The sequence below is a fragment of the Coturnix japonica genome, chromosome 6 (assembly GCF_054131305.1).
Source record: "Coturnix japonica strain WE chromosome 6, WE-NBRP24, whole genome shotgun sequence".
NCBI lineage: Eukaryota > Metazoa > Chordata > Aves > Galliformes > Phasianidae > Coturnix > Coturnix japonica.
In genome coordinates, this window is record NC_140668.1 from 31,420,417 (window position 1) to 31,445,524 (window position 25,108).

General features: G+C 50.2%; 4 protein-coding genes across 6 annotated transcripts in view; 1 reads left to right on the forward strand and 3 right to left on the reverse strand.

Annotated features, from left to right (window-relative positions):
* The window catches only part of LOC107319257 (uncharacterized), a 30,304-nt gene extending 28,495 nt beyond the window's left edge, over window positions 1–1,809 (reverse strand). The window contains exons 1-4 of the mRNA XM_085550606.1: window positions 1,468–1,809; window positions 1,329–1,376; window positions 1,063–1,234; window positions 38–892 (exon numbers count right to left, since the gene is read on the reverse strand). Of these exons, the coding sequence (XP_085406732.1) occupies window positions 38–892; window positions 1,063–1,234; window positions 1,329–1,376; window positions 1,468–1,809 (1,417 nt within the window). The remainder of the gene's footprint in view (window positions 1–37; window positions 893–1,062; window positions 1,235–1,328; window positions 1,377–1,467) is intronic.
* Window positions 945–3,289, reverse strand: CEBPA (CCAAT enhancer binding protein alpha). The gene has a single exon (XM_015873947.3). The coding sequence runs from the start codon at window positions 3,073–3,075 to the stop codon at window positions 2,101–2,103; it is 975 nt and encodes a 324-aa protein (XP_015729433.2). The 5' UTR covers window positions 3,076–3,289; the 3' UTR covers window positions 945–2,100.
* Window positions 3,290–14,862: 11,573 nt separating this feature from the next.
* On the forward strand, window positions 14,863–19,928 carry CEBPG (CCAAT enhancer binding protein gamma). Of its 2 annotated transcripts, none has more exons than XM_085551118.1 (2): window positions 14,863–14,980; window positions 17,800–19,928. In XM_085551118.1, exon 2 carries the CDS (start codon window positions 17,905–17,907, stop codon window positions 18,358–18,360), a length of 456 nt encoding a protein of 151 aa, XP_085407244.1. In that variant the 5' UTR covers window positions 14,863–14,980; window positions 17,800–17,904; the 3' UTR covers window positions 18,361–19,928. The 2 variants fall into 2 exon arrangements, with proteins under 2 accessions (XP_085407244.1, XP_032303055.1); XM_032447164.2 differs by lacking the exon at window positions 14,863–14,980 and adding an exon at window positions 15,260–16,960.
* Window positions 19,929–22,247: 2,319 nt separating this feature from the next.
* Window positions 22,248–25,108, reverse strand: part of PEPD (peptidase D) — a 111,814-nt gene continuing 108,953 nt past the window's right edge. For both annotated transcript variants that reach the window (XM_015873941.2, XM_085551108.1), the window contains exon 15: window positions 22,248–22,894. In XM_015873941.2, the coding sequence (XP_015729427.2) occupies window positions 22,745–22,894 (150 nt within the window). In that variant the 3' untranslated portion in view covers window positions 22,248–22,744. The remainder of the gene's footprint in view (window positions 22,895–25,108) is intronic.

Here is a 25,108-nt window from a genome sequence, read left to right on the forward strand (position 1 = left end):
CCCTACCGCCACGATGCGCGGAGTAGCCCGGCCTTACCTTCGCTCAGCGCAGTCGGACCGTGCCCGCAGCGCATCCCGCCGAGCAGACCACCGAGCGCTCGGTACCGCCGGGACGGCTCGGCCCGCACGGCTCCGGGACGGCCCCGCAACGCAGCGGGATCCCAGCGGACTCCCGGCCTCCTCCCTCCGGCCTCGCACCTGCCGTACCGCGTGCTCCTCGCCGCGTCCCCGCGGAGCGCTGCTCCGCCCCGCCCACGTGCGGCGCCGATAAGCGCTGGGCGGTGGGACGGCTCCTTGCACGACCCCGCCGGCCGTCGCTTCACCTCAGAGCCGTCCTTCCGCCCCGGGTTCCCCCCGTTCCTGGTGCGGGCGGCGCGGCCCCTTGGCCCGACCCGGCCGCGCTCCCTCCGCCGGGCGGGGCCCTGTTGCCCTATCGCAGCTGCAGCTCGAGCCGCCTCCCCTCGTGCTGCGGCCCCGAATCCGACCCCGGGTGCGCCGAGGCGGGGCGGGGCCGCCCTTTCGGGCCGGCGGTCGAGCTGCCCGGTGCCTCGTGGTAGCCGTTGCCCCGGGGGGGAAGGAAAGGGGGGAGGGTCGTGCCGCGTCGAGCCCCGGAGCGGCGTCTGTGTGCCCGGCCGGGGCGAAACTCCCCGGGGGAGGGGCGGGGTCCGGCACCGCGAGCGGCCGCGCGGCGTCTCCGCGTGTCCCGACGCCGTCGCGTCCCACCCGGTCGCTCCCTCCGCCCCGGCCCCGCAGCGCCCGGCGGGATCGCACCTGCACGCGGCACGGACACAGACACAGACACAGACACAGACACACCGCCGCCTCCCGAAGGCGTCGCACGAACGGGGCAAACGGGAGCGATCGGCGGCCCGGGCCGCGGTGCCGAAAGGGGCTCAGAGCCGGCCGGCCCCGGGACGAGCACTGGAACACGCAGCGGGCGGTGATGGCAGAGTATATGCTGTTTATTATGAATGTAACCAGGACTATCCGACAAAACTGTATATGCGGTCCCCTCCCGAATTAAAAAAAAAACAAAAACAGAACACCGATGTGTGCATATACGTCCACGTTCCCACCGCACACGCACGCCGCACACGCGCCCCGCACGCACCCGCGCTGCCCTCCCGCTGCCCCCGGCCGGACGGGGCCGCGGCCGCCCGCAGCAGCGCAGCTCGCACTCACCCACCCACCCACACAAATAATAAAATAACGTTGCAGCACGAGGGCATAGTCTCTGTCACCAGATAAGAAAGTGGTGTGATGGCAAAGATCTAAGTAACGCGATAAAAATAGTGTAGCTAGTATACACGGAAAGGCTTTCACATTACATGAGGCACAGCTTGGGCAGACACAGACGCGGAGAGGAGCTGAATGTCCTGGGAGAAAGCAAAATACGCTGAGAGTTCGTAGTAAATACCCGCATCGATAGGTATTTATTCACTTGTGCTTCGCCATGTCGTGACATACAGTACGAATCGCCGCCGCTCTCCCCGTCGGCGCAGGGAGCTCCGCCGGGCCGCCCTCGGCCCTACTGTCCGGCTGCCGGGACGGGCTGTCCGCGAACCCGGCTGGCCGTGGGTCCCGATGTCCGTGGGTCCCGATGTCCGTCGCTCGGGTCGTCCCGTCCCGCTGACGGTCCCGGTTCCGCTGCCGTTCCGCATCCGCCGCCGTCCCCGTTCCGGCCCCGCAGCCCGCACGTCCCCGCGCTCCTTCCTCGGCGGGCTGAGGGCACAGACCTCCTGCAGGCAGCTTTAAGGCACATCTGGGCTGCTCTATGTGCTTTATTACTGTTACTATTATTATTGTCATTTACCCTGTGTAGACACGTGGGCTTTTTTGTTTAATCTCTTCCTTCCCCTCGCCTTTCTCCTTACAAAACCCACCACGTTTTTCAGCTTATTCGTGTGTCAACCCTAAGGCACCGACCTGGTAATACTACAGCTGCCTGGCTTCTTTTATTGGTCATTATTGTTGGGGAGAAAAAAAAAAAGAAACAAAAAAAGAAACAAAAAAAAAAAGGGAAAAAAACCTAGCCCACCCCCCACAATCTGAGCCCGCTCCGGCACCGCTCGGAGCGCCCGGAGCAGCGGGAGGGCCCGGCTAAGCGCAGCTGCCCATGGCCTTCACCAGCGAGCTCTCGGGCAGCTGCCTGAAGATGCCCCGCAGAGTCTCCAGCTCCCGGCTGAGCTGCTCCACCCGCTTCCGCAGCCGCTCGTTGTCGGTGGTGAGCTCCAGCACCTTCTGCTGCGTCTCCACGTTGCGCTGCTTGGCCTTGTCCCGGCTCTTGCGCACCGCGATGTTGTTGCGCTCCCGGCGCACTCGGTACTCGTTGCTGTTCTTGTCCACTGTCTTTTTGGATTTGCCGCGGTGGTCGGCGGGCATCATCTTGAGGGCGCCGGGGGCGGCGGGCAACGCGCCCGGGGGGTGCGGATGGTGCGGGTGGTGCGGGCTGGGCACGGGCGTGGGGGGCGGCGTGGGGTGCCCGGGCTGCAGGTGCACGGTGGTCTGAGCGCAGTGGGCGATCTGGTACTGCAGGTGGGACGGGTGCTGCTGCGGGTGCGGGTAGAGGGCCGCCAGGGCCGCCGCCTTCACCTCCTCCTCCTCGCGGGGCTCCTGCTTGATGACCAGCGGCCGCAGACCCGGCGCGGCGATGCGCTCGTACAGCGGGTCGAGCTTGCCGTCCATGTAGCCGGCCGCGCAGCCGAACAGCGGCTGCTGCTGGTGCTGCGGGTGGTGCCCCGGAGCCGAGGCGGCCGCGCCGGCCCCGTGCATGCTGTGGAAATCGAAATCCCCGGCCAGGACGGCCTTGTGCTTCTCCTGCTGCTTGCTGTGCTGGAAGAGGTCGGCCAGGAACTCGTCGTTGAAGGCGGCGGGGTCGATGTAGGCGCTGATGTCGATGGAGTGCTCGTTCTCGCAGATGTCGCCGAGCTCCGCGCCGCCCGCAGCAGGTGCCGCCGCCGAGGGAGCCTCTCTGTAGCCGTAGGCGCTGCCGGGCAGGGGAGTCTGGAGCTGGTGGTGCTGGCCGCTGCTCATCGGGGGCCGGGAATCGACCTCGTAGAAGTTGGCTTGCTCCATGAAGCACCTACAGCCTGCCGGGCATGGTGAAGGGCTCCGGCAATCCAGGGTTCGGACGGGGCGGCGGCGGCTCTGCCAAGCCCGCAGCACCCCGCGCTCCCCCGGCTCGGCTCGAAGCGGCTCCGCTCGGCGCGCCCGGAGCCCGTCCCCCGCCCCAGCCCGCCCGAGCCCCGCTCGCCGCCTGCCTGCCTGTCCCGTTCCTAGTGGGTTGCCTCGGTCCTGCGTGCCGTATATATACACCCCCGCAGCAGGGCCGGGGATCGCCCTCTAGTGTCCTGCTGGGAACCTCTGACCACCGCGCCCCGGGTCTTAGCGCCCCGGCCCGGCCGTCCGCCCTCCCTCGGGAGCTCCGCTCTCACCGAGCCCTGCCCGGTCCCTGTGCTCCGCCCGCCCCCCCGCTCTGGGGGCTCGGATCCCGCAGCGCCCGATCCCGTTCCACCGGGGAGCAGCCCCGCAGCTCACCATTACGCGCGAACCATTACGCCGGGCCGGATGGCGCACGGCGCCCGCCCCCGGGGCCCAAGGCGCCGTCCCAGCGGAGTTACCGGAGCTCGGCCCGGTTCGACGCGCTGGGTTCACCAGCTGAGCCCCGTGGGGACCCGCGGAGCGCGGCCCCGAGCGGCGCTGGGACCCGGCCGGGAGCGCGCCCTGCGGGGCGGGGCTGCGGGGCTCGGCGCTGCGGGACGGGGCCGTGGGCAGAGCCGGGCCGGGACGCGCTGCCGCTGCCCCGCGGCTCCCACCGTGCGCGGGCGGTGGGGGATGAACGCACGGGGCTGCATCTCCGTCCCGTCCCGCGGCGCGAATCGGGCAGGTAAATTTAATCACGGATTTCCCCAAATGCAAACACCGCAATCTCGGGCTGTGTCGGGCGCGGACCGGCTCCCGGCGTTTACCCGAGATAAACCCGAGCGTGCCGCTCGGAAAGCGAAACGCCGGGGCTCAGCTCCGAGTCCGGCCCGAGCAGCTGCTGGGAGACCCGCGGCCCGAGGGACCCGCGCTCCCTGCACGGGACGGATTCGGGGCACGGAGCTGCCGCCTCCCCGTCCAGCCGGACCTGCCGACCCCAACTGCCGGCCCTTAGATCCGCTGGGCCGGGCCGCTCGGAAAGCAGCACAGTGGAAGGAGGGACGCACCGAGGGCAGTGAAGCAGGGGAGAGCGAGGGAGATCGGCAGAGAAAACTCCAGTATGGCTATGGCTACAGAAAGAATTGCCACATTTCTTAGTCCTGGAGGGCTGAATGAACCAGAAGCTTGTGATATCAGATTGCTTGCTCAGTTCCTTGCAATTCACAGTGACTGGCAAAGCCCTAGGAACAAAACAACCACGAACCAAGAGCCACCTTTGGGGTCACACACGTGAGCCACAGACACAAGGTGCAGCCAGCACAGCCTGCTGTGAGTGTCTGGTGGGAAACATCCATATAGAATACAGAACACACAGAATCTGTGATTTATGAACATACTTTTCACCTTTCAGTGTCAACAGAAAAGATAAATCCTAACTGCTTTTTATATATGGTATCTTCTGAAATTATGATATACTTTGGTTTCAGCACATAACAGTGGGTACAAAGGGTATGCACTGCCTGATCAAGCAAAGTGCCCATATGGAAGAGCTCCAAAGTTCTAGTAGAGAAGAAAATCCCCTGACCTGTGACAGAAATCTGGGATGCTTCAGTGTGGGCAGAAATCACAGCATCACAGAACTGCAGGGGTCAGGAAGGTCCTGAAGAGATCACAGAGCCCAACCCATACAACCAACTACACAGGTTCCATACAGGTCACACAGGTAGTCATCCATATGGGTCATGAATATCTCCAAAGAAGCCCCCACAACCTCTGCCACGTCTGTCTGTGCGGATCCTGCAGGCTCTGCTCCATTAAACCCATTTGCAGAAGAGGGGCAGATGCTGACCCAGACTCGCTGACGCTGTAGGACCCAGCTGGCCCAAGAGCCGGTGCTGGCCGTGCCCACGCTTCCTACAGCCACATCGTGCCCTGAAGGCAGCGGGCAGGAACCGGCCATGCACAGCGACAGCAAAAGGTTCTGCACTGCGGGCAGCAGCGGGAGCACAGAACTCAGTTTGTCACTGAACAACAATACTGAGGCCTCTGCAGTCTCACATTTTAGAATCGTTCTGAAAATTAAGGTCTAACCACACATTAAGAGAAATTCAAAGCAAATCAGAAAGTTTAGGATCAGATTCCATTCCTAATTACTGTAATTAACAAACAAGTCCCCGCAATTTTAGGACTGGTTCGCTTGGTATTTTTTACATAGACCCCTTTTATCTCAGTGAAGTACTTTTAAATAATCTCTTTTTGCACAAAAACATGAATTCCTGTTCAAATTCTTTTAAGATGGTATAAAGCGAGTTTCCCAGACTTAAACAAATAGGACAATTCTTTTCTGAATGCCTCTTCTCTGAAGGCAAATGCCACGCTCAGCAGCTGCCATCCCTCGGACAGGCACAGAGTTCCACACCCACACTGACCGGTGCCAAACATTTCACATGTGATGGCAAAAGAAATGTTTGTGTCTCTTTGCCTCGGCTGCATGTGCCAGTGTGTTCTTTAACAAAAGGAGGAAGGGTTCCTGCCCAGTGCTGTGGAGCCCTGGAGCAGCACAGCCGTCAACTCTTGAGGGTGCTATTCTTCCATCGCACAGCAGATCGCACCAGGGAGGGCTGGGGAAGCACTCCAAAACCCTGCACACCGCTGAGAGCCATCACGCAAAGTTGGCTGTGCTGGTTTCTGTTGGTAGGGAAGGAAATGAGAGAAAATCACAGCGATGGAGGAATTAAATATCCTTGCTGAATTTTGAAGTGAGTTTTGGGACTGTTTTTAATTGCACCACAAAAGTGGGTGCTCTGAATGTTTCCTGACCTTGGCCCCTGCACTGTTTGCAGGGTGCAAAGCGGGCTGCCTGCTGCAGGGTGCAGGCACAGAGCTCTGCTCTGATCCATCAGCACGGAACCACACACAGAACCTGGCATGTGGCAGCCCAGTTAAGGACCAGAGTGTCTCTACAAGTTTATTTTACTGCCTTGTGAACTGAGAATCTGTCGCTGCTACTGACAAAGCTCCAGAATGTCCTGACTGCAGGCAAACCTCCTCCTGCACCATTGCCAGCCCCTCCTCTATCCCACCTGCAGGTCAGGTGCAGGAAAGAAAGCAGATCTAACAGGGCCAGGGTTGCACTGGGAGCAGGAGGGCAGGGATGGGGGCACAGTCCTCAGCTGGGAACAGTGCTGTGCCACAAGTGCACTGAGTTGTACCCCCTTTACTTCTCATAGTGCAATTAAACATAAACTTCACCCATCTCCTCTGTTTTCTGCCCCAGAGAGGGAAAACATGATCTGCACCTGGAAGGGATGCCACACACGACAGTTTTCAAGGGAGAAGGTTGTACATGCTGAAGCCTTGCAGGCTGGTAGAGCAGAGTGCAGAACTCAGGAACAGCAGCTGGGGACTGATGACCATTTCATGTGCAGAGTTTGGTTCAGTGCCAGGTGGTTTAATTACTTTGCACTACAGCTCCTCTTCTTTGGAGGAAGAACGTTTGCAACTCCAAGGTGAATGAAATCAAATCCATACTAACCTTCCTGCTCCCTTTCCATACTTTCTCTTTTACAATTAAGACTGTATTTCAGTGACCATATTTGTGGTGCCCAAGAACATTCAAATTGCTTTTCAGATACCAGGTTTAGTTCTGTCCCCTCCAGAATACAGCTGAAATGCCACAGGCACAAAAAAGGAGGACGTGACAGTACCGCACCTCATCGCACTGCAGTGGTCTCTTCTGCATTACCACAGCATCACCTCTATCTCAGGAATTCACCACATCACATTCACAGTTCTCTTACTGATACGCATCAATTACCACATTACTCAGTACTTGGCCTACCCACAAGTTGCCCATTCTCTCTCTACTCTTCTACCTCAGACAAAACAACATCCTTCCTTCCTTTTCCTCCTGAATTTAACTTTCCAATCTTTTGTCTCCCTTATAGACTTCAGTGGCTTCTACCATCGATAGCTCAGGATCCTTTATCCCTTCACAGTCACATCTCCCTGGGAGGTGGAGCAGCGCTGTTGCCCTATTTCACAGCTACAGAGCCAGGAGAGGGAATGATTTGCCAAGGCCACACAAGAAATGAGCAGCCAAGCTCAGCGATCTTCTCCCACATGTCCTGTGCTAACATCACAAAACAGTGAGCATGCAAAAATTCCTCCACATGAAATGCTTTATTTTTCACATATTTTCCTGCTATTTTTATTATTATTTTTTTAAATAATGTAAACACTAACTTTTATGTTGAAGTAAATTGCCAAGAAAATGTCACTCTTTTCTTATCTTTGCCTTTGTATGCTTAATGGAGCATATAGGAAATATGGCTCATACCTTTCCTAGCTCCTGCGCACTGTGTGGAAGGCTTATGGCTCTGAGTCAGAACTGGCATGGACCTGAGCTAACAGACACGTGCTGCAGCAGAACAGTAACAGGGCAGTGAGCACCATCACCTGAACTCAGATCCCAGCTCTGCTTTCAGGGGCAGAAAGGTCCCTCTCCGAAGATTTTAACTGTCAGTATATGGCTGATCACTTCTCCTGGCATCATTCACAACACAATAATAAAAAAAGGAGATTTAAACTCCTGACAAAACCAGACAAACAGACCCCAGCTTCCTACCTCTGTATGTACACGGGACACCAACTTCATGCATTTAATTTAGATGTGAAGTGCCTGCATGAGCTACGTACAGAACTTCAACTCAAAAAAACCTATGCCATTTCTTAATTATGTACTTTAGTATGTGAGACACTGTTACAGAATGGAGTCCCTGACACACACTGACTTGTCTGTGTTCTCATTCTTTATATCAACTTTGTTCCCTTTTAGGTGACACTGTTACAGGAACATAAATGAAACTGGAGGTGCGATCTGGCACAAAGATACAGAATTCTGTAGTGTAGTATGGATATGAAAGACTCGTGTTGTCCTGCCACGGACAGACACATTGCTGACTGCTGGATGAGAGCAGCACAAGGATTGGATATAACATACACCTTTGGTGCACACACCTTTCTGCTATTGATATCATGAAGCTTTGACTTCAGCAGTAGAAAGGATTCGAGCCACATTTGACTTAGATTTTAAAATGTGATGTTTTAAAAAGCATTGATACCATACTAGCAGAAAGCAGCTCTACTGCTCAGTGTGGATGCTATCTGAAAGTCTGACCTTCCTGTTGAGCTACACTTTGCCTCCTCCAATTATACTGCTGCAGCCCAGGGATTAATGAGTAATCTAAGCATGAGTAATCTAAGCAGGAGCTGCCCTGCTAAATGAAAAATGTCAAAGGCACTGAGAGGGAAGGGACTCACAAGGAAGCTTCACAAAGTTCGAAGAGTGACTTGGTGACATCACAAATAAGCCCTAACCATGATCAAAGGAACACTAAGCGCACAGGAAACAATAGGCATGGTGGAAGGAAGCAAGCAGAGGCAATCTCAGCTTGACAGTTACTGCAGTTCTGTTATCAGTTCCAAACTAATAATAGATACTTCTGGCATCAGAACTTCTTTGACTCGTTGCACAAAGATGCGACTGAAGAGGCAGCTTTCACTTACAGGTTGAAATACAGTGCTCGAGTTCCCATCTGTGGCATGCAGAGCCTGCTACAAAGTGATTTCACCTCAATACTGCCCATGCAGCATGCTGGAGGGGCAGCCAGCAAGGCAAGGTGAGATATGGCCCTTCATTCCCTGCGGGGATTCCAAAGGTCACTTGAAGCATCCAGTGAAAGGAGCTGGCACTCCTACCTGCTGAGATAACATCTACTCTGCCTTCCAAGCCTTTGCAGAAAGATAGGTTACACACAATCATATTCACCAGAGCAATCCCTTTAATAAAAAATGAGACACTACTCGCAACTGCACAAATTCCACGAGACCCTTACACTGACATTTTCTGTTCAAATGGGAATCTTATGCTTTATGCAAAACATGTCTTTATCTTAAGTGCAATAAGAGTTAATCACAAGCCAGGCCAGTCCCAAGATCAGTAGGTTGCTCCTGAGTGGGTCACAGTCCCATAAAAATCTGGAAATTGAACTCGGGAGGCAGGAAGGACATTTTAAGGAAAACAAGACTGGCTACCTTAAAACACTTTGGTTATGATTAGCAGCAGAGCTACAGAGTGCTTCAAATAACTATAAAATAAAGAAACATTAACAATATTCATGTGAATAAAGCCAGAAGATTTCTGATGGAAGCCATCATGTTTTTCATTCATTTTACGGGAGCATAAAAATGTTTTTTTATAGTGAGTAAAAATATTTAAGAAAGTAAAAGCAGTGACAGCGCTGTTAGCAAGAAGCGTTCATATCTAAATGCCCATAAAACAATGCTGAAAAGGCACTACTCTTCAACTAGGAGCACCAACAGTGTCACGTGTCTGACATGTGCAACTGATTCATATACTTAATAGTGGAGCTAAGTATAATCAAAACCATTAATTTAGCAAGAGTCCAGGGATAAGAGGTACCTAATCCCAGACAAAAAGACCTTACAAACTATTTGTGTTTAAATGAAACAGTTTTCCAACCAGGACTTTTTTCCTCCTATTGCTGTGATTAAATATAGAAAATGAATTTTCAGAGCCCTGTCAGCCTCACAAATCATTTATGTTCAACTTAAGTCACCATGAGATGGTGTGCATCGTCAGCAATGTCTCCAGACCCCTCACCACACGGAATGAGTTTTCTCCTTTATTAATAAACTGAAATAAATGTTGGCTACCCAGCTCAGAATGTCACTGATAAAAGTTTGAGGCACTTGTTTGTATTTAAGTAAAGAATGCCATAGGTCTCCTCAGTAGAACTGCCCCTTGCACAGAGCTGCAGGCTCAGCTGCTGATTCCACTGTGCCTGCATTTCACAAAAGACAAATACAGGTGCCTATTTTGTGAGAAAAGCTAACTCTGCTTAGTGGGAAATGCTGGAGGTGGAGCTCGAATCTCCTGACACATCAACTGAAAACTCAGTCTTCAGGAAACCCGACTTTGCCCCAGTGCCCCTTGGCCTTTTTTTCCCAATGGGCTCAGAGTTATTCAGTCTCCCTTGTAGGACAGGAACACTTGTAAATCCTTGGGTTTACATATTTTGGTCAAAGCTGAGAAATCCATCTGGTGATGGAGTAGCAGAACATGCAGCACATATCAAATCTGAAACTTACTGGAAATCCTTCTAGAAATCTTTTCAAAAGCACTCAAATACTAAATAAAAGCTTGCATACTTTTTAGCTTTCCCCCAGCTCAACTACCAATGCTGCTATAACATGAAGTATCTCAGAGCTGCCTGTGACTCCACATTCAACTTACAGCCACAGCTGGTGCCCCTCCACATGACAAAATCCAGAGACATAAAGACCGCCTCACAATATGCTGCAGTATGCTCTGTTGTTGCCACAAAATACCGAATAATAAATGTCCCCACATCAGGACAGTGTTTAGGCAAATTAAGTATTTTGTTATAAGCCTGTTGTGTTCCAAGCATTGAAATTTGTGCCCAAGACTTTCCTGTTATTTACAGCACCAGCACAGCACAACATCCCCTGCTTGTTCAAAGCAGGGCAGTTTCTTCTGCTTGGAGCTCTCTTGGACTGGCTGCCCATGCTCGTGTTCCTGCTAGGAGTGCGTGTGCTCTCATCCTGTCTTCCCTTTGTACAAAGGAAGGAAAGCACGAGCATGTGCTTTGCAATCCCTAGCACTGTGCCACCTGCACAGTCCCCTAATGTCAAAGGGCTTCTAACAAGAGGAAAAAGATGATGTAAGGTAGACACATAAACAGTGCACTTTACAATTTCATTTCCTGGTAAGCAAAGTCCTTTTCTCCAACTGCCAAATCACATTTCCATTGGAACTGTGTGTGACTTCAAAGTAATGACTAATCACCATCATCGCTGCAATACTGTTGATCCTGAATTCTCTCCTCATGCAAGATTCCATTAGTATCTTAACTGTGCAAGTCCTTCTGACCAAAAAATCACATAGGAAAACCCCACATATGATGCTTAAACAAATCAGATCAAGAACAATTTCCTATATGAAGACTTACTGAGCTTGTTTTTATGGCTGAGGAGGTCCAGAAATCAGACCTTGATGGACAGGCTAATGACGAAGGGGTGAAAAACTTCTGCCTATCAGAAGGAAATCTGATCTACTTACGGTCAAGATAAATCAGATGAGCCCATCTTCAATGACACTGTTGTCCTGGGACATGTTACCTAAGAGGTATTTTTCCACAGTTTTGGCTGCAGTGTTCATACAATAGAAAACTAACGCTGGATTATATCTGGTAAATTCAGAGTGACAGAGATTTCCAAGTGCCTGCAAGTGTAAATGTAATTGTTTTGTTCCTCTAAGAGTCTATGGTTCGTTAGAGAGTATGCACAGCCAAAGAGCAGGGAGCTGTGCCTCACTGTTTCTGTTGTATCTCGCTTCCATTTTAAGATATAGGAAAAGAAAAGGCCTTTCTGCCAGCTAACTCACCAAACTGGAAGAAGTGACTTTCTGGAAGGACGATGACACTGCATACTTCTTTTCTCCTGGGGATATGAGATACACTGTACCTGCCTGACAAAAATACCACTGTCACTGATAATCTAGCACATAATTCCCCTAGATATCAGCAGCAGCAGCTCAATGACAGACATTCTGTACTTGCCAGTATGGTTTCTCATTTTTTTCTCCCGCATAGTTTCTATTGCACAGGCACATATAAGTAGCTTTCTATTCATTTAAATCAACAGAAGTGACACAACATGACCAGTCCGGTGGGCCATGCTCCCTCTCCCCTGTCCGGGTGCCAAACTCTCAGTTTCTTTTTTCTTTTCAGGCAGCTGCTCATCGTGCTTTTTATGGCACTTCAGAGATCATTTAAGTTACAGGGAATAATAAAACCATGGATAGGAAAGAAGTTTGGTCCTCCTTCACCCAGTACCATGGGACTGAAGATGACCCTGCGTTATGTCACTCTCATTTTAATGATATTTTTCTGGAAGGGTGTTTTACGGTTCTGTTGCAAAGAACCATTTTAAAGTCAGGGAAGAAATCATCCCCAAAATTATTTACTCCTCTTGGTATCATACAAATGAAGTTCTTCATTAGAATATACCCCATGACAAATAATGCCCTGGTAATTAAGGGTGGGGATTTTCATGCAGTGACTGATGATGCCTTGGAATAGAGCCATGGCACTGTGCATTCAAAAGCTAAGCTATCTAAATCCTTACAGAACTCATTTATGCTTTTGGGAATATAGGACAGGTGTGGCAGTTACTAAACCTGGATGCTTGAGCATTCGCCTCTTTTTCCCAGGTGTGAGCCATTAATTCTCGCTCAGACTTGTTTAGTCCTAACAAGCCTCCCTGGAACCAGATTTTATATATACACATACACATGATACATTGCATTTTCCTTTCAGTCTATTTATCTACTTTGTTTTTACTCACCTTTAGCCATATAGCTTCGCTTTTTCTAACACTCTGCAAATACATGAAAGTAAAAAACAATGTCATTCAGTGGCAGCCTAAGAACAGCCATCACATTGTTGGTATTTTGATAACTAGACATAGAGAAAGCAGTGTTGGAAGATGTCGAACCAGCAACTGGAAATACTTTCTTGTAAGAATTATTAGCAGCATAGAGAGAAAGAACAAAAGCACTGGATTCTTCCTCTCCAGGCAGTGTTACAATAAAATGGATGTTTGCTATTAGAATAGAATGGCTGCTTTCTTTACTTAGTATTTTCTAGAACAAAAACACTGTAACTTTCCAAGGCTACAGTGAGTCAATACTAGAATTAGCAGGGCAGTCCTCAAATAGTGATCACCACTACCAAGCAATGCTTCCTCTCCTTTCTCTTCACCTATTAAAAAGGCTACCTCTGACAAAGCAACTACTAACAGTCAAGTTTCTACCACATTTAAATTATCAAATGGGGTTGGGAGACATTTCTAACAGCAGCATTTTGATCTTGGTGGAGGTCAGTCCTGAAGGCAAAAAAACAGACGTTGTAACATGAAAATACAAGAGCTATTAAGAAATAATAATAAAAAATATTATGAAAAACTCCTACTACAGCCTTGGAATTATTGGGATATTCCCAAAAGAATGCCAACTGCTTCGTGATCATAAAGAATGCAATCATAGTCCGCAGAGTCTGAATGCATACAGGAGAAAAAAGAAGTATAGGTTGTAGTCCAGTACATTTTCATGGTTTTTTTATTTTAGGGCAAAGAAATAACTGTCCACAAACACAGAGGTAACAACCATAAACACTGGAAAAGGACAATAAATAAGATGGAGAAATAAAGCGGTTTTCATACTCTTAGAAAGCTGCAGAACACTTTTTTTGGTAAGCATTAAGTGAACATACTGACCAAGCACCAAATGGGAATATTTACCCTCCAACAGATTCCTTTGCCCCCTACATCTTTGCCTCCAGTTCCCACAGAGAACTCCTGCTTCTTCAGTATTCCTCCTGCCTTGAGCCGTGATTTGCTGTGTATTACTCGAAGACATTGAAAACTTGTGGTTTTGCTGTTGGTGTTGTTGTTTTTCAGGGACTAGTCTTTCAAGACTCACAAGGCTGGGCTGTGTATGTGAAGCCTACCACCATCACAAGAGCACACAGTCTGATGGGTGGACTGCTGCTACACGAACACACCCAGAGCTCTAGAGCCAACACACTGCTCATGTAACCTAATGTGACAGCCAGCAGATCAGGTGTGTACACCAGTGCCATGCCTTTACAGCAACACTCCTTATGTTTTTGTGATTGCTTCCCTCACATCCCATTTGCACCGGGGGGATTTATCCTGCAAACACTTAAAGCACATTGTGTGACTGCTCTCCTGCACCAGGACATGATGCCAGCCAAGCGCTGGAGCTCCCAACGTGCATGGGATTATGTACGAGCTGTAACATTTAAAACAAGGAGGCTACATGAGAATGAGTTCATCTATATTTCATTTTCTTCATCTTCCTTCGAAGAAGAATGAATGAATGGTGATAAAGTACCCTAACACCCCACGGGAGCACTCTAAAAGCACACAGGGAGCTGTTTAAGGACAGGATAATGCTTAACGCTTACCTGGAATTTTTGCTCTAGTTACAGATGGATGAAACATGGGCAGAGAAAACAGGATCGTTTCAACTGGGAAACAGAAAAACATGTGAGGTATTAAATACCAGAGCTGGACAAGGTATCCTATGGTAATGAGCGGCATGAAGCCGTGTGCCCAGACTAACCCTCAGAGCTTCTGCAAACGGGGCTCGTTTTCCACAGGGCCTTATGGAAGAGGAGAGCATCGCAGCTCCTGAGGGCGCTGCACAGGAGGAGCTTCAGATGGGGACGTTACTTCACAACACGCACCTGGTCAGAGCCAGGGCGGCTGGGAAGCACTAAGGGCAGCTTTCATCTCTGCGATATTTGCAACTAAATGCAACCCATGATCTCAGACATCCAGATGGTCCGTCCCCTCGGCCCGAGGGTCACAGGAAGGCGAGAAGATGGCGGCCGGGCCGCTGGAGCGCCCCCCAGCGGCAGGGCAGGGCAGGGCAGGGCGATGCAGGGCATGTCCGCCTCCCGCCCCGCACAGCCCCGCACCAACACGGCCGGCCCTTGGAGCGCTTGGCCGCGCGATTGGCCGCGGTTCGTGCCGATCATGGCGGGCGTTGCATCACCCGGCGGGAGGGGCGGGCGGTGTGCGGGGCGGGGCGGGGCGGCGCGGGTTGTGTTTCGCAATCGGCGCTCGGCCGCGCTCCGCGCGTCAACGAGGAGGTTCGGGCCCGGCCGCGCCCCTCCCCTCCCCTCCGCCGCCGCCCGCTCCGCCACAGGTAAGCGCCGCCGAGCGGGGGGCAACGCGCCGGCCCGTAGGGGCCGCCCCCGCAACGCGTCCGTCCGCCGGTGGCGCGGGACGTGGGAGCGCATGATGCAATCCGGCCCCGGCCCGCGCCGCTCCTCCCTCCCCCCCGCACGGTGAAGTCACGGCTTGGCGCCGCCGTGCGCCCCGAGCGGGCGGGGGGAGGAGCGCGGCCGGGCGGCCCCAGGGCTCAGAGCCCCGCGGGGCGGCGGGGGAGGGTCGGGAGCCGCCCCGGGGCAGCGGGCGCCGAGGCGGGAGGGGCGGTGGGAGCGGGCGGGGCGGCGGGGCTGATGTCAGCGCGGAGGGGCGGCCACGGGGAGACGCGGTGACCCGAGCGAGCGCGGCCGGCACGGCGAGAAAGGGCCCGAGAGCCGGAAAGTTGGAAGTTACGGAGTCACGGAGTCGGTTCACCTTGAGAAGCGGCCGCTACAACGTCCCCACGGCGCGGTCCGGGCATTACAGCGGCCGGGAACGTGTGCGGGGCCGCCAGGGGAGGCGTCACACAACCGGCTATAGCAGCAGTGTCAGAGCAGCCGAGCAACCAAAACAACCAACACGATCTAATTAACAAATTATTATTGTTTGTACCGAGCCAAACGTTTGGAAACGTCAAACTTTGGGGAGAAGGCAGAGCCCTTTATTAAGGGTCTGATGTGCCTGGGACTCCACATCCCCAAGGAGCTGCGGCCAGCGGAGCCCCGGGCTGCCGCTATTGTGTTTGCTGGGTGGTGGTGGGTGGCAGCCACAGGCCGACATGGAACCGGGCAGCTCCGGCCGCTGGAGAAACAGCAGCGCTGGGAGAAACCAGCCCGGAGCTGCCACATGAGCACCAGAGAGAGTGTCCCACTGAAGAAATAGTTAACACAGCATGGGGAAGCTCCAGTGTCAGGAACTGGAGGAGATCTGTGCATCAGGGCTAACAACAGCCTGCGAGATGTGACACTTGGGTTCTGTCTCCCTGCTCAACCCACGTTCCCCTTCACTGAGAACTTAAATATCCCATTACTTTTCAATTTAATGGAACGCTTCATTTTTTCCTTTGGATTGCAGGGGCATCAGATAGAGATTTTATGCATATCTTAGAACAATACTGAATAGTTTTGATAGCAAAGAGAGAATAGCAAGTGAAACCTGGTGCTGTGAAGGAACTTGCCAGGCGTTGGTGGGCTGTGATGCTCCCAGGGCAGGGCTGCCTGTTCTCTGCAGTGAACACAACACAGGTGGTAGATGTGGCATCTGAGCGAGCTGGGCTGCCCAGCAGAGCAGTGCCATGCTGGAGTGGAGGCCTGTTGTCTGATGTCTGCCCTGACATCCTTCTGTCCTGAAATATGAAAACAGGAAAATGCATTGAGGGGTGTGGTGGTACTCACACGACTCTCACACCTTTTTCATTGGCTTTAAGGGAGTGACCGAAATGGTGACAGAATGTTGATTTTGAATAACACTGAAGCCAAACTACTGGGCTCTGCTGTGAATGTCATTGAGCTGTGCTGTACAGCTGCACTCAGTTCAGGTTCCTGCAGATGATGAAAGAAAATGTGCAATTGACAGTAACATTTTTATCTCATTAATGATAACCCAGCAGAATGTAAAATGACACTGAGGCTGTGGTGGAAAACATATACAGGAGCAGCATGCAGCTGAGGAGCCCCTGAATACAGGCTGAGCATTGCCACACAGGACTACAGCCTCCTGTCAGATGTAGGGCTGGGCTGGGCACTGCTCAGCTCGCCTTGTGCTCTGCTGACCTCGGCTGCTCTTTCCCAATGGCTCCTCCTGGGGACAGGAGAGGAGCTGTGGCAGCACTGGAGTCTTGTATCACCAGCAGGGGTGGGAGCAGGCAGAGCCCCAGGTGGGAGGGTGTCTGTGCCGCAGACTGTCTGCATCCTGCTGGGGAGGAGCATGGACACTGATGGCTGGGAGAGACACAGCGGAGGAAGTGTGTTGTGGGCAGGTCAGCTGTGGTCCATGTCTCCTTGTCAGTCCTGTCTTTCAAGTGCAGTGATTCTCACATTGCTCTCACCCTGCTTTCCTGTCCCACCTGCCCTCACAGCAGCGTTAAAGACTTGGCTGGCTTTACCTTGTTTGTGGCTGAGGGTTTCCTTTTGGGTCATTCAGTCACAGCCGTCACAGTACACACCACCTCTTCTTGTGCATTTTTGCACTGAGTTCTGCTGAAACCTTAAAACAATCATCAGTTTGGGCTCCATCTTCAAAAACAAGTAAAATAATCTCACAGCCAGTGAAAGCACTGGAAGATGTGGTGAGATGTTCAAGGGAGGGTGGGCTGTCTCTAGAGAAAAGCAAAGACCACCAAGGAACGTGCATGGATGCAGAAGGATGGTCTGGAGGAGACAAGGATCAAGCACTCCTGTTGGCCAAGAGTGAGGCTGTTAATGGGTTTAAGCTGCAAAAGAAAGAATTCAGTCTAAAAATTAAGAAAATTATATAACTGGGAGAAAAGTTAGACAGTGGAACTAGTTGCCAAGACAGAGGTTGTGAAACGAGATTTTTCAAGGCTAGGCTAGACACCCATCCATCAGGGATGGCTTTGGAATAACTGAGTAAATGCAGTGAACAATGCAAGCAGCTTGACTGGATGACCCAGTAACAGTCCCTTCCAATCCAAATATGTTCGAGAGGCTTCTGAAATGTCCCAGCAGTTGGCAGCCGTTCCACTTCCAGCACAGTTTTGGTGTGTTGCTGCCAGATGTGCCATCGGTACGTTATGCCAAAGGCAGCCACGTGTAAGACTGAACACAGCACCTTTAACAGCATTTGTTTTTCTTTCAGGGTTCACCTTGCCCTTAACCCATGTGGAGACCTGCTGGAAACACGATCTAGAAAAGAGTTCTCAGTCTTCTGATATTCGGTTGTGTCAAAGAAGAGCCCGTCCAAATGAGCAAGACATCCCCACAGAACACTGCTACAGATGCGAACGGAGTAAGCGTGATTCACACCCAGGCGCACAGCAGTGGTTTGCAGCAGGTTCCCCAGCTGGTTCCCGTTAGTCCTGGTGGTGGAGGCAAAGCTGTGCCTCCGAGCAAGCAGGGAAAGAAAAATTCCTTTGTGGATAGAAACAGTGATGAGTATCGTCAGCGCAGAGAGCGAAACAACATGGCAGTGAAAAAGAGCCGGTTAAAAAGCAAGCAGAAAGCACAAGACACGCTGCAAAGGGTCACCCAGCTCAAAGAAGAAAATGAACGTTTAGAGGCGAAAATTAAGCTCCTGACCAAGGAGCTGAGTGTACTGAAAGACTTATTCCTTGAGCACGCACACAGTCTCGCAGACAATGTGCAACCTGTTGGCACTGAGAGCACCACAACGAATCCAGAGAACAGTGGGCAGCAGTGACTGCCACAGCCCGGCGGGATGAACTCTGGAGGCGCAGCCTGTCTGCACCACCCATGCAGTAACTGAACAAATAAGGGGTTCTTTTAACCATCATTGTGTGCTGATCTTTTTAGGTTTAACACTGAAGATTTGATACAATTAAACCAGAAACTGCTTAGGGTATTTCTTTAAAGGCGTTAAATATTTTTCTCTTCTAGAAGATTTGTGTAGTAAGTGCAGTACTGAATCCTTAGTCAGCAAGGAGCTTACTATTATGGAAACAGCATTTCACAAATGTACACTCACCTTCTCATATTTAGCATAGGGAGAAATTCATCAGGATGGTTCACTGTAGAATCAGAAAGTCATAATTGGGCGAATTCCTTTAAATACATTTTAGTACATTTAAGCTGTTTCTTTTCTCCATTACATATTACAAACTGCAAAGGCCGTAGGGAGTTTGTTGTCCTGTTTGGTGAACTGCTTTTCTACCTACAGAGCAATTCCTGCAAAGCACTACCTAGGTTTTTCCTATCTGGTTACAGTTAACAGGCAGGGCACAGTAATAGCAAGCTGGGGTACTTACGTTGTCTAGAAGAACAACAACATTCTATAATGATCTTTACAGGGAGTTGGCTTCCACAGGGCAAGCAGTGGTCTGAAGCACTAAGTACCAGAGGTAAAGCAGCACAAGGCCTTTTATGCCTGCGTATATTAACCTGGCTTGCATGGTTATGAGAACAAGATTTTGGTTTCTAAAACATGTAAAAATGCTACCAACAACCTCTGCTCTGCAAAGCCGCATTCCTGCTGGGGTGGCGGTATCAGGGAGAACAAAATGCGCAGCTTGGCTGAGCAACAGAAGGGTAGGGCAGCATCTGAACAGCAAGAATGTGTGGATCTCAGCTTGCTTCTGTTCATTTCCATTCTTGCAGCCATTCAGCCAAGCCTGTACAGAAATGCACAGTGATTTGAAAACTAATGGCCCTTGTCTGAACACTTGATTCAGCAGAATTTCTATAGCCATCACAGTTGTGTGAAGGAGTTTCTTCAGTCTTATTTCCATAGAAGCTTTTCTATAGCAGTTTTTCAAATGCTAGTGATAAAGTCTGCCATGATCCATAATGCAGTGGTATGAACTATATATTGAGGATTTTAAAAGCAAAAGTAAAGCAGGAACTTTGGCGTAACTTTAATTTATTTTCATTTTTAAGTATTTCATTGATGGTATGGTTGTGTTACATTTAACCTGTGTGTCTGGCTAGTGGATTATTACACTGTCTTAATTTCCCTCCTACACTACCTTTTCCCCCTATTTTGTAGGATGCTTGTTTGCCTTGTACCTGTACCTAGCAAAAAAAAAAACCCTGGATATTATCTCTATGAAGATGCTGTTAGAAAATAAAGCCTTTAAAAGTTCTTTCTGAATTTCAATTTTTAATACAAAGGCAATTAGATGCAGTTTTTTATGGATTGTTTTGGACTATGATAGTCTTTTTACAAATATATTGTGTTTTTTTTTGGTTCTAGCTGCAGCTTAATTAGTTAAGACTGAAATATCAGAAACTAATAAAAACATTTTGCCTCCAGTGCTGGCCTTATTTTTCCTGTCCCTTTTCTCTTTCCCTCAGATGCAGAGGTGACCACCTCAGGCAGCTGTCAGAGAAATACATAGAGCAGTTTCCATTCATAGAATCACAGAATGGCCTGGGTTGGAAGGGACCGCAGGGATCATGAAGCTCCAACCCCCTGCTGCAGGCAGGGCCACTAACCTCCATGTTTAATACTAGACCAGGTTGCCCCATCCAACCTGGCCTTGAACACCTCCAGGGATGGGGCATCCACAGCTGGGCTGGGTGGGGACAAGCCTTGTACAAGGGTTGTAAAAGGAGGAAGATGACCTGACTGCATTGCATTTCTTAGATGGGTGCCTGCTCTGGCAGGAGCCCCATCCCTTCCCTCTGTTTGGGTTGGAACTACAGGGGCCCCAAATCTCTTTAAGATGCTTTTCCAACCTCACTGTATACGGGCTGCCTCCAGGAGAAGGATTTCTTTAAGTCTCTTGAGTGCAACTAGAGCTGTCTGACGGAGATCCAGGAACTCCTGGTGCTCCAGCAGGTCACTTCTCCACCTGACAGCACCAATGTCACTTCCTTCTTGAGTGAAACAAAACCACCAAGTTACAAGTTACTTGTTTGTGCAATGACTTTTCCAGCTTAGCAGCTGCTTTGTTTGCATGCAGACCGTGTGCAACTCTGACAAGTTGTTATTTTAAATCTATCCTCAGTGTCAGTAAGGCTCGTGCCTTCCCTGAGCACCAGGAGGCTCTGCCCCGCTCACCACGCGTGTAGCTTCTATATCACCCTGCTATTTCTCCCCTACTCTCCTTGGTTTTTGCGTAAGTGGGTAGAAATGACCCCAACTGCAGAACAGAGCTGTGGAAGGAAGGGTACAGTCCCCGGGGGCTGAGTTCAGGCCCTGGCTGTGGAAGGCAGTGCTCCCCCCACACGCTGCATGCCGGGGCACAGCCTGCCTGCACAGCACCCAGCACCAGACCTGTTCTGCAGGAGCACCGCCGCTGTGTGCCAGCATTAATCATGAGCAGGGAAAGGCCTATTAACTGCACTGTTACGGCTTAGTTGAAACAATTCCAAAAGTTGTTTTTTTTTTTGTTTTTTTTTTTTTTTTTAAAAATCTGTGAAGTGTTACTGTAACACGATGACTGCTATTGAACCAAAGCAACTGCAGGTTTCAGCATCCAGAGCAGTAAGCAGTCTGGGTGCATTCAGAGCGTGCTGTAGCTGCTCTTGGACTCAAAGGGTAGGGAGAGATGAGCCTGGAGTGTGCCCGCAGGTTGTAGTGTTTGGCACCTGCACAGCTGCCAAGAACAGCCCAGCACCTCTGCACGTGCTGTGCATTCAGGAGTAAGAAGCATCTGCACCACAAAGCTCAGCAGGAGCGCTGCTCACACCACAGCTGCTGACCTCATGCCCGTCCCTTCTCATCCCTTCCCATCTCAAGACCACCTGCACTCACCTCTTACAGGCTATGGCCAGCAACCTTTAAAAGAACACACGCAGGTTCATTAATCAGGAAAGTGACACTGGACAGAAGGAGTGATGCCCCTGGATTATTTCACAGTAAAATTCCTTGGTCCTCACCATGTGAAGTTCCCTATTTGGCAGTGGGTCACCAAGCAGCTATAAAGAAAGAGCTGGTTCATGTCGCACAGCTCAGTGCAGCCAGCAGAAAGAGCAACACAATCACCATTCCTGAACGAACTTCAGACCTCCAACTGCTCAGAACCAAGGGGCGTAAGGTCACAATGCTGTGCTTGTGATGAGTTCATCAGCAACAGATACAAACATGATGTGTTCAGTAAGCAATGCTACTTTTATGTAGTCAGAGCAACCAGGACTATTTTATGATGCAAGAAGAGCGTTTCTTCTCCCACAGGCTTCACCTACAGTAAAAGAAAGGATTCTCTGGGTGATTTAAATCCTGCATGAATAGAAAGTCATTTTGTGATCATTATTAATGTTTGTGGCCTATCAGTATAAAATGTACATGATTTAATTCTGAAGCCTCTAACAACAGGTGGTTTGAAGCAGCTCGATCACTTGGCAGAGCACAGCTCTGACTGACACAGCGCCCTGGAATGAAGATGCTTCCTTCTTGCAGGTTTTACCGCTTCTGAACACCACAGCAATCTACAATCTTAAGGAACAAAAAGATGAACAAATGTAATAAGCACCAGGCTGTGTGCAGGATCAATGTACCCTGTATCCGGAGCTGAAGTCAGGCTAACGAAGGGTCAGTGTTTCCAGAGCACAAATTGGCAGAAATGTGAGGTAAAGAAGCAGAAATAGCAGCAGGAAAACCTAATGAACACAAGTTGTGAACAAAAATGATGCCAATGATGAATTTTAATAGAAATTTCATTCTGCTTACTCCATTGTCACTGATAAAAGATCCATAAGAAAAATATAAGTGTCATTGTATCCACTGAGAAGAGCTGATTTGTTTTTCTCTTTTTTGCAATACTTGTGATAAAGCTTAACAAATGACTCAGATTGTTGCAACTGCTGGCAGCATTCAGATCACCTGTATTTTAAAGAGTCTCTATCATCAAAATTCAGATTTAACTGGAAATAATTGTTGCTGCAGCAAGGTTATTCAGGTGGCACTTGTCATGTCAACTACTGCCTGCAAAGCAGCGATGTTGGAGGTACCTGGAAATCCAATGCTGAAGCCTTCTATTTTTATTTTTCATTAATGAATCATTCCAGCTAATAGCCTGCCCTCTTCTCACTATGAAGAATTGGATGCATTTTATTTCATATGCTGCAGCATTGAATCAGAACGATGACTGATCAGCGTGGGACATTCAGCATCACCCTGAAGCTTACGCCTTTTGGCTGGTCAAAGAGCCAAATGACTTGGCACTGCCTTGGCCTTCTGCCATGAAAGCCTCTATTTCTTCCACTGTACGTGGGACGCACGTCAGCAACTCCATTCCGCTGTCTGTCACCGCAATGTCATCTTCAATCCGGACCTGTCACAGAGAACACGCAGTTACCAATGAGGTATTCCAGCTGGAGACGAGAAGCACTTTGGACAGCAATGGTGCATTTCCAGCTGATACAAGAGCAGAACACAGAGCAAGCACCAAAACCGCAGGAGGTGGTGGCCTGCATGTGAGTTTGGTGGTGCTCCTGCAGGTGCCCAGGGCCATGTGAGTGAGGCTGCACAGTGCCGGTGCATCCCCACCTGATAACAGGAGAAAGAAAAGGATTTGCCCCAGGATTTGTGTCTACGCTTGCTAGTATCCAGCTCACTGGGACAGCAGAGCCTGTTGACACCTGAGGTGCCTGCTCCTGGAGCAGTCCCAGTGCTGACCCGCAGTTCACTGCCGTGTGCTGACAAATCACATCTTCTCTAGATAGAACACACTGTCAGAGTGGAACTGCAACACAAAGTATCTTGTAGCTGATATTCAAACACTGAATTTTGATCTGATAAGAAATTCCTGCACAGGTCAGGATTCCTCTTAAAGGACAATCACCATGTTTTAAATCATGCAAGAAAAAAAAGCAGATCCTCTCAGTTTTCCAGCTCTTGTTCCGTGGAAATGAAAAGTATGCTCCATTTCTGCTTGACTCTAATCTCTCCTTACCAGTAAATGTGCCTACATAGTCATTTCCCACTATCTTATCAGAAAAATGTTGCTAAGTCGCTAAGCTGCAATAAAAGCAATTTTAGTAAGGTGTAAATCCAAGAGAACACACACTTCGGGGACTCCCACCTTACAGTTGTTTTAATTGTTTCTGACCTCTTGACATTTCCAACTAAAAATAAAGCTGGTTAACATTTGTACTTCTGATTGCAAAATAATCCATTTGTTCAAACAGAGTGAGTCATCCACTCCTTATTAAACTGTTTAATGATGTCCTTGCCAAATTATTTCTTTTAGCTGGTATCAAGTTAAGTGTATTATGAAGCAGAATTAAATAAATCAACTCCGAGTTCACACACTGGGTTCGGACAGCTGTACATCTGGAAGCTGCACGCACTGTGTCTGAAGGGCCCATGCTGGGCAGAACAGGGGATGCAAACCACACAGCAAACATATCCGGGCACCTCACCTGCTTTTACATGGGTGGTTTCACCTCTTTGAGATGGAAATCCTCACTGAATCTGCTACAGAAACATTTCAGCCACAGTTTGTCTGCTTTGCAACTGAGATTAGCAAAAAACCCAATGTTGCTCTTTTTCTGCAGTTGAGCATCTTATTTTTTCAGCCAGACTTGGACACTCCAAGTTGGATACAGTTTAGAGAGACAGGATTGACATAATGGCTGCAGAGGTAGAGTTCAGAACAGTTGGAACCTGGAAATGGGCAATTCTGTAAGAGGAAAATGGAGCAAAGTGGGATGAGGCTGGCTCAGGAGTACAGGGAGAATTCTGTCAGAGGCCCAAAGTGAAAGATCCTGAACGTGCAAAGAATGGTGAGTGTTGGGGCCAGATGCATCCAAAGCCAGTGAGTGAATGAACAGGAGGACCCTGAGCCTGGAGTGCCACACAGCACCAGAGTGGGGGAAGCTGTCAAGAACCACTGTGCTGCTCCCACACGACCCCCTTCACTCTTAGCAGAAGTTGAGGATCCAGCTGCCCTCTGCCTGCAGGAATCCAGCCTACAGTGTGTGCTTACCCTAACAGTGAAGAAAGACTGCCCAGCCTTATTGTGCATTATCCCTTTGGTTAAAGACAACACAAGTGCAGAGGAACACAGGCTCCCAAGAGGGGAAAAAATTTGTGCTTCTGTTCTTTTTGTTCAAACTCTGTACATAACACTGAGCTTAAGCTCAGCTGCAGCAAGCAGCAGCACCAGAGGACCTGCAGAACCTTCCCTCCAGGAGAGCCTGGCTTGCTCTTGTCCTCGGTCCAAATGGACAAAAGATGCTGGATCTGGCTGGCAGCATTCACTGACTTGGGACTGCCTTTCCCAGCAGGGGACAGTTATGAAACTTGCTCTCAGAGCTGTCCCTGTTTTCAGGCTCTTTGTTCCACAGTGCTGCTCAGTTCAGGGCTACAACATGGCCTGGAACCAAACATGGCTTAAAGGAGCAGCAAGCGGAGGTGTGAGGCCACACTGCGCCGCAGCTCCCGGGGGCTCCCTGCAAGCTTTTCTCCCACACGTGGCTTCTGCAGTGAGAGATGGCAGTTTCACAAAGCTATCCTGCACAGGCCAAGTGCCCAGGAACATCAG

Excerpts from the sequence above, each read along its gene's own strand:
- CEBPA (XM_015873947.3), bottom strand. The coding sequence starts at position 3,075 with ATGGAGCAAGCCAACTTCTACGAGGTCGATTCCCGGCCCCCGATGAGC.
- CEBPG (XM_085551118.1), top strand. The coding sequence starts at position 17,905 with ATGAGCAAGACATCCCCACAGAACACTGCTACAGATGCGAACGGAGTA.